Genomic DNA, 10,678 nt, shown 5'->3' with positions numbered 1-10,678 from the left:
TTGTTTATTCATTATTTTTCCGGATGGAGATATTTTTAGATTTTACCTGGATTGAGTCATTTCTATGGGCAAGAAGGTGAAGCATATATTTCAAAATGCCATTGTTGTGAAGTTTTGAAAACCTCTTCGAGGTTATTGTTTGGAATGCTCTATAAAATTGCCAATGCCTGACCAAAAAAGAAAAAAAAGAAAAAGAAACATTTCGGAAAATATATTTGTAAGTTATTTATGCTGGTACCATAAATTATGGGATTTGGATTCGATGGTTGTATTTAATACAGGTGTTAAATGCATGTAGTATTTAAATCACTGAAATTTAAATCGACGACTCTGAATTTATATCTCACTTAAGATTAATAAATTAGTGATTTTATTTGAATTGTTAATTTAGATTTTTAATGATTTAGATGCTACAGGCACTTATTGTTTGTAATCCAGATCTTACAATATGTTGACATAGATCACCACAAGTTCATTTTCATTGTGTATTATTCACAAGTGCCTTTGTCAAATTTCTCGAATATTTTGGTTAATCAAATAAAGTTAACTGCTTCAACGGCAATTTTATATCCTTTGGTTTTCTCAACAGTCTTGAGCAAAAATTTCTCTCACCAAGATGGTAAAAATTTCTTGCCCAATTATCACATCTACACAGACACATCTGTCATAAACAGATGTTTATATAAAGATATTTTTTTAGTAGCCGACATATGATGAATAATTAGAAACAAGTTTTCAATTGGAGACACAGATACAAGGTCGGGGGCTAATGAACTGGTTCTGGGTTGCTAGCAATTCAATTTTTTCCCATCTCTGCTTTCTCTTGATATCTTCTTCATGTGCAACTAATTCTATAGCTTTCAGGTCCTGGAGACTCCTTGAATAAAGAACGGGGTCCATATCTTCAAGCATTACCTTAACACTTACTGTTAATTGTCGAACGTTTTTGCTCCAATGCCACTTGAGGTTCTTCTCGATCCCTTCTACTATCACCGGAAACACTTCCCCCATTGCCGTTGACACCATTTTCACAAATTGCTCGTTGTTCCATACATACAGAGCACGTTCTGCTACCTAAAATGCACGCAAGTTGGAGATAATATAAGGAAAACATCATGCAATAAGACATTTTGCATTTTCCCGTATTGGGCATGGAAATGGAAGCTTGGCTTACCAACAACATGTACTTCTCTAAGGCCTAGCAAGTTTTGATTAAACAGAACTGGATATAGCAACTGGAGAATTTACCTGAGAATTCCAGCTGTTGATGCATTTAATGATCTGTGCGCACAAGGGCAAAGCCAGCTTTCTATACTGATCAGGGTCCAGATTGTCCACCAGATCTTCCAATTCTCCGATCAGCAGGAGCTCTTTCTGGCAATTTGTAACAGGCCAATATTTCAAGAGTCCTCTAACCACAACCCCTCCTAGCATCGGCTCCTTCTGCACAAACTGCACCATGCAGTAAGCCAATTGCCTGTGGTACATCTGTACCCCCTTGGGCTTGTGCAGAGGAATCAGCACTCTCATCAGAAACAACTTGTGCTCATCCTTCAGTGGCACAGTAAACCCATTAATTATTGTTCCCCATATCTCAAGCAGCTCTCCAATCCCACAATTCTTCTGCGTCTCAAACACGTAGTTCAACAGCACATCGTTCATGGATTTCCTCATAAAGGAACGTTCACTGGTGAGTTTCGTATACATCTTGTGGTACACGTTTTTCAAGTTTTCGCGTTCTCTCCTATCTTCAGAATGGAATAGTGTCAATAGCTTAAGAAGAAAAGAGCGATCTATATGGTTTCTTAGTACGTTGAGTTCTGTGGTGGTGACAAGTCTTAGAAGGATTTCGTATACGATTTGGAGGTGTGACCACGCGGGTGTAAAGGCAGAGGCGGGGTCATCTTCTTCGGGGAAGTCGGACGTGCAAGAAGAAGGCAGTGGACGGAAGAGATTCAGAGACACCATGGAAAGCAGAGGGGAGATGAATTTCTCAGGGAGGGGCTTCTTGGAGGACTTGATGATGGTGAGGAGGCGGGTGAGATGGAGGCGCTTGAAGTCTTGCTGTGATGGAGATTCTGAGGGGTCAGTGAAGGTGAAGACGAAATTGCAGTAGGAGATGACAGAGAGGATTTCTTCGTCTCCCGGAGAGCAAGAAGACGCGATGATGCCATTATTGGGGAAGACAACGTTGTCTTGCTCGAACAGGTTCTGGAGGGAGGCTAATGTTTTGTGGCTGCCCATGTTCTCTCCTCCTTCTCTGCCTTCTTCTGCAGATTTAGGTAGAGTTTACTCAAATGCTCGTGTTTTTGCCTTTCTGGTTATATCTAGATATCTTCTTCCAGCTTGTGTGCCTTGTTCGGGTTATTTGAGCAACACAGCGATGTTACATGCAAAAGAAGACCTCGAAGTGTCCGACGGATTGGAGCATATAAAAAGCAAGATTTTGACAGGGTATTCTTCTGCCTTTCTGCCACGTAATATTTTATCCCCGCTTATTTTAGTTTTTAGTCCCAAATATATTATATATGCATCCTATCTCATTCCACATCTCTATCCACAATCAAATTGTTGAATTGAGGTGGCACTAACAAAAAGAAGTTTAAACGTTAAATTGAGTCAAACTCTTAAACCAGGCGTGGTTTTCATTTGTTGATGTGTTTATATAAACAACACTGCCTATTACAAAGGTAGGTATTCGTTCATGAAATGATTTTTCCTAGTGCCCTCCAAAACTCTGATGTAATTTATCGAATATCCCCTCTCATGTGGTTGCTAAGAGAAAATTATTGGTTAAAATAAACACAGAAAAGTGTGTTGTGTTGAAGGCAAGATGAAAGAGTTGTTGTCAAAAGAAATGTAATGTCTGTTTCATCAAAAAAGACAAACGATTGACCTTGTCGTGATGAAACCACGAACAGATATCAGGAAAAGTTTTAAATCTAAAGTCTTGAAGTTTCAAATAATTACAAAGGTCCACTCTTGATTGTTCTCTTGTTTGGCTTATCTGTCGCGGATGGATGCTTCAACTTATTTGTTTGGATTCGTTTAGAATCAGATCCGGAACAATATTATCAGAAGTGGTCTCAACTCTCAATATTAAATATTTTACGTAGAAAATAAACAATGGAAATCAGGGGTCCAAGTTCCGCGTATGATTCCAAAAAAAGAGAATTTGAGCGTTCCAAATCGCTCTTAATATATAGGAATAATTCAGAGTTACTTGATACCTTCGAACACTCGGTATATTAAACTCTTCACTGTTTTGACATTTTCAGAGATGGCCAATATCTTGTTAAAAACTAAAAGGTGCATGCGCATATATGACACAAACAATGCCTTTGTTTAAAAGCAGACATTCGTCAAAAATAACAAAGTAATTGAAACTAACGAGATATTGTTAAGTCATCATGCAGATATAAAGTGGCCGGATATTCACATGATTAGGCGCTATTTATATAAGTATCCAAGAATTTAGATGGCTTCTTTGTAGAACCTCTAAGATAAATATGGTTTCTCCCTCGTCGGCACCAAATGCTTACAAGTTTCCGTATAACTCAAGGACACGACCCTGAACTCATTCATTCTTCGTTAATGCTGAAGTAGAAAATATCATAACGTTAACGTACAACTCATGATGACACTGTGAACTTGGTGTCGTGCACCTGGAAGGTCGGAATTGACAGTGAATCTGAGCCTATCATCGCCTAGACTTTGAAAGTCGCAAGACATAAAACTACAAAAACGACTAGTGTTGGAGGAATACTCATCAAGGTTGCCCCAGTTTTCCCGACAGGGACCTTGAAAGGCCGACACAGATGTGGGTATTTCATCCTCAATTTCACAAATGCTATGAATTCCATGATCATCCCAAAGCAGTACAAGAAGTTTTATTCAGCAACTATCTCTTGGAAGCTCAGCCACGAAAGCAAAATCACGCCAGATGCAGAGAACAAAATGCCCATAACAGGTGTCCCATGACGGGACCTCTTGGCAAAAAACTCAGCTGCTCTGCTATCCCCAGAAGTCGGAAGGAGTCGCAGCTCATCTCAGCCACCAACATTCCCATGTTTGATAAAGCAGATGCTGTTTGAAGTTTGAACCCATAATATTAACCACACTCCTCCGAGGATTCTAGACACTTCTGATAAGTAGCCATCAGACCAGTGCTTACGATCAACTGGAATTGCTCCTGTGCCTGTTAGGGGAGGGAAGAAATACCCAAACACAACTAAAATTAGGGCATAGAAAAGTGCTCTTGGGAGGGTTTTACAAGGATCATCTGCTTTCGCTGCTCATCCCGTAAATGTACTAATTGAGTCCCAGTAGTTTAGATTTCAGAACAGAGTGTTCAAATAAAAAACCCAAGTCATTCGGTTTAAATCCACCATGACCCATCTAGACGTTGAGTCTGGGAATTGCAATGAATCCCATAACGACGAAAGGAAGTAGGGAAAAGATTCCTAGAAACATAGCACAACCCATCCCACTATGGTTAGATCCCTACAGTTCATGTAAGTGAGAGCAAGAGCTAGAGCCAGAGCTGCTATTGACCTAGGAAATCCGCCTGATAAAGCTGGGATAGATGACTTTGAGGTAATCTAAGAATAAGACTGGGTATAAGGCGTTATCGATGACCCCGCTTAGCTATTTCATCCAACCTTCTTGAAAACCCCAGAAAGGACCCAACGCAGAGGAAACCCAGACCACATAGCCTCCATTCTCAGGGAACATAGTACCCATTTCTGCAGTGATGAGTGCCTCTGGAATGCTCCGTACGAATGGGAAAATCAAGAAGCCGAGAAGAGCCAGGAGCGGACCGGCTGCCCTCACGCTGTCTTCGATTCCAAAGGGCCCACCTGAGACCTCGTAAAAGATCAAGAAAATCAGAGGTATAATCGGAAGCCTCTGGAACTTCTCTAGATACGGAGGAGAACCTCCATTCAGACCTTGGTATTCTGCGACATTGGGCTCCATGTCAGCCGACTTTTGCGTGGTTCTTACTTCTTATTTCAGTTGCTGCAATGCAATATCCAGTTGGTATAGCACATTTGGATCTTAATACATGAGAGTCTTTATAGCAACTATAATGAGATACCAACCAATTGGTTGTACCAGATAGAGGTCGTTCTCGTATTAGAAATGGATGGCTCGATAGAAAGAGCATAACCTCAAAGCTCAAAACGGTTCGTCTCAGGAAAAACGAAGCATGAGAAAAATTCCAACTCGTTCGAGGGTTCATTACTGCCGAAGTTGAGCAGAAGGGAAATGCAAGTTATAAAATGTCATCCAGGAAGAAAGAGTTCTAAATAACGAGGTGTCAAGATGCCAAGAAGCGATGGCCTGAGTAAGGCAACACGCGCCCGCTTCAGAGTAAGTTTGAGAATCCATTTTGCGGAACTCACGCACCGAAATCGCAGACTGTTGTGTAAGAATTTCAGCTTTCATTTTAATCAAATTTTGCCTGCCATAAACAATACTTGAGTTAAAGCTAGCTTGGGAGACTGGAAACCGAAAGCTGATTCCAGAATCAGATTCTTCCGAGTCTAATGCGCTGTTGACCTCTTGCATGTCACCCTGAATGTGACATTATTTCTAAAGCCAGAGTAATTCGGACTTCTGAGCAAGGTCCAGGTAGGCTCAGGAACAATTTGGTGAAATTCATTCTTGCACTGCCATGTGTCCAACACACAAAATAGAATAATTTGCCCCAATATTCTTGATGACCTGATCTTCCACTCAAGCATATGACCCAAAAATAAACCAAAAAACAGCAAAGGAAGAGGAAAAGAAAAGGCTCCTTGAGAACAAGGAGGGAAGAAAGAGCAAAGTTGCATGTGAATATGTGATAGTGTTGGAAACCCAGAACAAATTGAACAAAATAATTTTATTTATGATCTGAAATTTTGATTGAATCCAATAGTTGGGCAAAGCCACCTAGACCGGCTTAAATAGCCCAAAAGCAATACAAGAAAATTAAAAAATGAAAACTAAACAAAAACCATCCTGAAATACACAAATCAGGCTCATTTAGTCACAAACAAAACAGGCCCAAAACAATAAACCCAATACAGCCTTTTTTTTAAATAGATGGTGCTCTTTTTCTTTAGTTAGGGCAAGTAAAGAAAAGGAAAATATGATATCAGTAGACTAGGGAGTAACAGAGAACTTTAACGTTGGCTTGAAATTAACGTTAACAAATTCAGAAATTCTTATGTTATGTGCCTCTCCTAATTGTACAGATCTTGGTTTGATGACTGATTTTGCAGATAATCTGATGGTTCGTATCATGATTTGATGGGTAGAGTATCCGATTCCTCGTCAGACTACCATCACCTTCCAACAATAGTAAGTCCATAAAATTCTGCACAAGACAAATCCTCAGGAAGGTTCCTTTCCTTTGTCTTTACACATCTCCATTATTTGCATTTTCCTTGTCCATCCGGAAACTGCAACTATCACTTTCACTCCCAAAATGATTCATCAATTTCCACCCCTTTCCATATGTAAGACGGAAGGTTTTACCATTATTATTTTTTATATTTTATTTCATCCTCTCGTAGATGTAGGAGCTAATTAAAAAACTTTCTGTTTTAGTTTAAATGTAAGACTCCAATCTACTTAACTTCTAAATCATTTAAAAACATGTTCTAACATAACAAAATATGATTTTCTTAAAGGTTGGGGTCATTTTTACTCTTTAGCTTTACTCGAAAAGTCACTGAAAATCATAAACTTAATTATAAGTCAATTCTATCTTTTAATTTTAAATATTTCTTCCCTTTTTATCCTACTATTTTCTCATTATTAGTTAACCATTAGTAGGCTTCACAATACTTTTTTTTATATTTTTATTATAAAATATTTGAGTTAATAATGCCTATTGACCCTTCAAATAAAAATTGAGAGGCAAAAATAATCCGTAACTCAATAAAAATATTAAAAAATAGTGAGACCCACTAATAATTAATAAACGTTAAATGTTTTTAACGTCAGGATGATGAATGAGAGAATTTTTCATGTTAAGAAATAAAATTGACTATAATTAAGTTTAAGATTGCTAGTGATCTTTAAATAAAAATGAGTGGCAAAAACTCTTGAACCATTTTCTTAAATCATTCAATTTAGAATAGAGAAAAGATTGAAATCACTTTGAAAAATAAAGTTAGATACTCTTGGACTATCGTTACAAGCGAAACACACAAGAAAAATAGCAAAAAATAATGGGGCATGTTTGGTTTTTATTTTCAAAAATTGTTTTTTGTTTAAAGTTGAGAGGCAAAAATAATCCGTAACTCAATAAAAATATTAAAAAATAGTGAGACCCACTAATAATTAATAAACGTTAAATGTTTTTAACGTCAGGGTGATGAATGAGAGAATTTTTCATGTTAAGAAATAAAATTGACTATAATTAAGTTTAAGATTGCTAGTGATCTTTAAATAAAAATGAGTGGCAAAAACTCTTGAACCATTTTCTTAAATCATTCAATTTAGAATAGAGAAAAGATTGAAATCACTTTGAAAAATAAAGTTAGATACTCTTGGACTATCGTTACAAGCGAAACACACAAGAAAAATAGCAAAAAATAATGGGGCATGTTTGGTTTTTATTTTCAAAAATTGTTTTTTGTTTTTTAAAACAAAATAATTAAAAAAGCTTGTTCAGACAAATGTTTTGAATTTTTTTTTTTAGAATTGTTCTCATTTTCTTTTTAAAAAAATGGAAACATCTCAAGGTTATTTTCATTTAAAACAAAACACACTATATTTGATTATTAAAAAATATAATTAGCTTGATAAATTTTTATTATAAATCACCACTATTAATCACCTGCAATAATTATTATTAGTGTATTTTTTAATTTTCAAATTAACATAATCAAATGGGCTTTCTTGTTGTTTTATTTTAAAAAAATATAAAAACTATATTATAAAATAATTTTAAAAAACAAGAAATGAGAACGAAACCAAACAAGTCCAAAGCCTTGTTTAGTTTTTGTTTTTAAAAATATTTTTTATTTTCAAAACAAAAAAAACTTGTTTGAATAAATATTTTGAATTTATTTTTTTCAAAATTGTTCTCATTTTTTATTTTTTAAAAGAAAAAAATAGAAATATCTTAAAGCTATTTTTATTTTATTTTTTATTTTTAAAATACATTACATTTTATTATTAAAAATTTTAATTACCTTAATCAATCATTATCATATAACAATGGCAGAGCCACATTTCGGTGAAGATGCGCAAATGCACTCCTTCACTTTGGGACAAATTACAAGTTAAATATATAAATTTTACAACTTTACACCATATGAACTTAATAAAAAATATTTAGGCTAAAAAAATTATTATATATGTAATATTTTAATGATTAAGATAAGATATAAAGAATATATTTATATAAAATATCATATTAGCATGTCAAATGTAATTTTCTAAAGAGAAAAATAAAAATCAATCTACTTAAGTTATTAGAATTTTAGCCCTAATGTAATTATTATTTTTAAAAAATTATTACCTTTTAAATTAAATGATCTTGCACATTCTAACTCTTGGCTCCAACATTACATAATAACTCATAAGCCATTGTTTCAATCATTTGTGACCATCATTGTCAGTCAATTTTTAAATTTTAAAATTATTTTCAAATTAACACAACCAAGCATATTTTCCTTTTGTTTTGTTTTTAAAAAATAATTTTAAAAATTTCATTGCAAAACAATTTTTAAAAACAAAAAATAAGAATACAAACAAACAGGCCCTTAGTTTTTAATTGTGTTGGGTGCAACTTCAACATTCATAACTCAATAGCCTATGAAAAACAATATTTTCAAAGTTCTAAAATCATCAAAATCAAGAGTATTCATGTTAACTTAACTAATTTCCTTAATCTATGTAAATTAGTTATCTAGCTTTTAGATTTACAACCAGATAGACTGATAGAGTATTATTACTATTTTCCAGCTAAATGAGATGTTTATATTTATGTCTAAAATTATTTTTCCTTACCAAAGAAAGCATAAATGGTAGTTAATATATATCGGGCTTGGAATTACAGATTTGAAGTAACGAAAATATTTGAAAAATTAAAATTAAAACAACTAAATTAAAAAAAAACTTAATTAGTGTGCAAATTAGTTTATAATTTCAGAAATACACACACACGCACATGTTTATCTCAACTATATATTCTAACAATATATTTGAATTTGGTGATTATAGTTAATACAGACACTAAGTGCCTATATCATTTGTTGTAAAAAAAAAAATTTCAAGTTTGATATTATTTTTCATATAAACGAAAATGGATAGATGCAAGATTAATATTGTATTATATATTTTTTCATTTAAAACAAAAAATGACTATAATTTAGGGTGCGTTTGGTTTTCCTCCGTTTCACCTTCAGAAAGCAAAATTTTACTTTCAAAAAGTTGAAAGTTGTTTGGGTAAAATATTTGGCAGAAAAGCACATCCTGAAAGTACATTCAAACGGTAGCTGAAAGTGGATTTCTGAAACGTAACTGTCTGAAGCTTTTGAAAAGTGAATTTGAAAAGTAGGATGTTATTTGACCATACTACCCTAAGTTTAATCTCTTATTTTTTATTTAAAAAATAGTTAATTCATTAAAAATATAATTATTATTTTAATAATAATAATTAGGTATCAATTTTTTTAGTATTATAAATTAAGTAATTAATCATGTTAATTTTTAGCATTAATGTATAATAAAAATTACAAATCTTTATTACATCTTTTAAAATTACAAATTAAAAAATACAAATAATTAGAGATCAAATTTTTAGCATTATAGATCAAAATTTATGTTATTTATAATCTTTATTATATTTTTTAAATATTTTGAATATATTATATTTATATAATAAAAATTATAAATCATTATAAATCAATGTCCTTTTTGGTAATTGTACATTCAAAAGCACATTTCACTATCACAAACTAAACAACTTTCAATGTATCAAACTGACTTTTGAAAAAATATATCCAAACACAAATTTCGTTACAACAACTGACTTTCATTAAACTGACTTTCTCCAAATGAACTTTCACCAAATGAACTTTTGGCAAACTGAAAACCAAACGCACACTTAATTTCTAAAAATCGGAACCGATCTCAAACGTAGCACCTAAAGTGCAGCAAGGTAATCAAAGACGAGGATGCGAACAAATTTGAATATGAATTGTCCAATTTAAAATTGGCTTTCTTCCTTGGCAAAGGAGAGTAGATGAGGAATTATCACAAATATAAATTGTTAAGTTGAATTTGATTATTTAAATTTAATAATGTTTAAAAGGCAGATTTAATTTTAATAGTACAGATTTGAAATGAAAAAGTAATAATGAAAAGAAAAGGTAAAAGAGAGAAACTCATCCGTTTCAGTTCCAAGATGAACGAAGCAAGCAACACTCCATTGATTTGACAACCAGTTGCTGTCCCTCTCGCGTGCTTCTGCTTCACCCCACACTCCACATCCGTCTTTAAATATATGATAAAAACAATAACGTTATTATTTTAAAACTTATTATCGTGTCGATTACAGAAGCAACTTGAAACCAAGTTTTTTTAAAAAAATCTTGCTGCCTAGTGGCTAGATTTTTCAAAATTACACAAAAATCTGTATAATTGAATAAGATTTTATAAGAAAGTTATTCTA

General features: G+C 33.6%; 1 protein-coding gene and 1 pseudogene across 1 annotated transcript; both read right to left on the bottom strand.

The window, feature by feature from the left end:
- Positions 1–538: 538 nt before the first annotated feature.
- LOC129293721 (serine/threonine protein phosphatase 2A 57 kDa regulatory subunit B' beta isoform-like) lies at positions 539–2,503 on the bottom strand. The gene is made up of 2 exons (XM_054931808.1): positions 1,249–2,503; positions 539–1,074 (listed from the first exon to the last, which is right to left on the bottom strand). Exons 1-2 carry the CDS (start codon positions 2,242–2,244, stop codon positions 736–738), a joined length of 1,335 nt encoding a protein of 444 aa, XP_054787783.1. The 5' UTR covers positions 2,245–2,503; the 3' UTR covers positions 539–735.
- Positions 2,504–3,566: 1,063 nt separating this feature from the next.
- Positions 3,567–5,590, bottom strand: LOC129292267 (probable polyamine transporter At1g31830; annotated as a pseudogene).
- Positions 5,591–10,678: the final 5,088 nt, after the last annotated feature.

This window comes from Prosopis cineraria, unplaced genomic scaffold (genome assembly GCF_029017545.1).
Source record: "Prosopis cineraria cultivar Desert tree isolate PC_DT_omini unplaced genomic scaffold, ASM2901754v1 PC14, whole genome shotgun sequence".
In the NCBI taxonomy this organism is placed as follows: Eukaryota; Viridiplantae; Streptophyta; class Magnoliopsida; order Fabales; family Fabaceae; genus Prosopis; species Prosopis cineraria.
This window is presented reverse-complemented; position numbering and strand designations above follow the sequence as displayed.

What these genes read in the sequence shown, in the direction of transcription:
- LOC129293721 (XM_054931808.1), bottom strand. Translation starts at nt 2,244, where the DNA reads ATGGGCAGCCACAAAACATTAGCCTCCCTCCAGAACCTGTTCGAGCAA. An exon ending in TCAACAGCTGGAATTCTCAG is followed by an intron (nt 1,075 to 1,248) that starts GTAAATTCTCCA and finishes CGTGCATTTTAG; the next exon opens with GTAGCAGAACGTGCTCTGTA.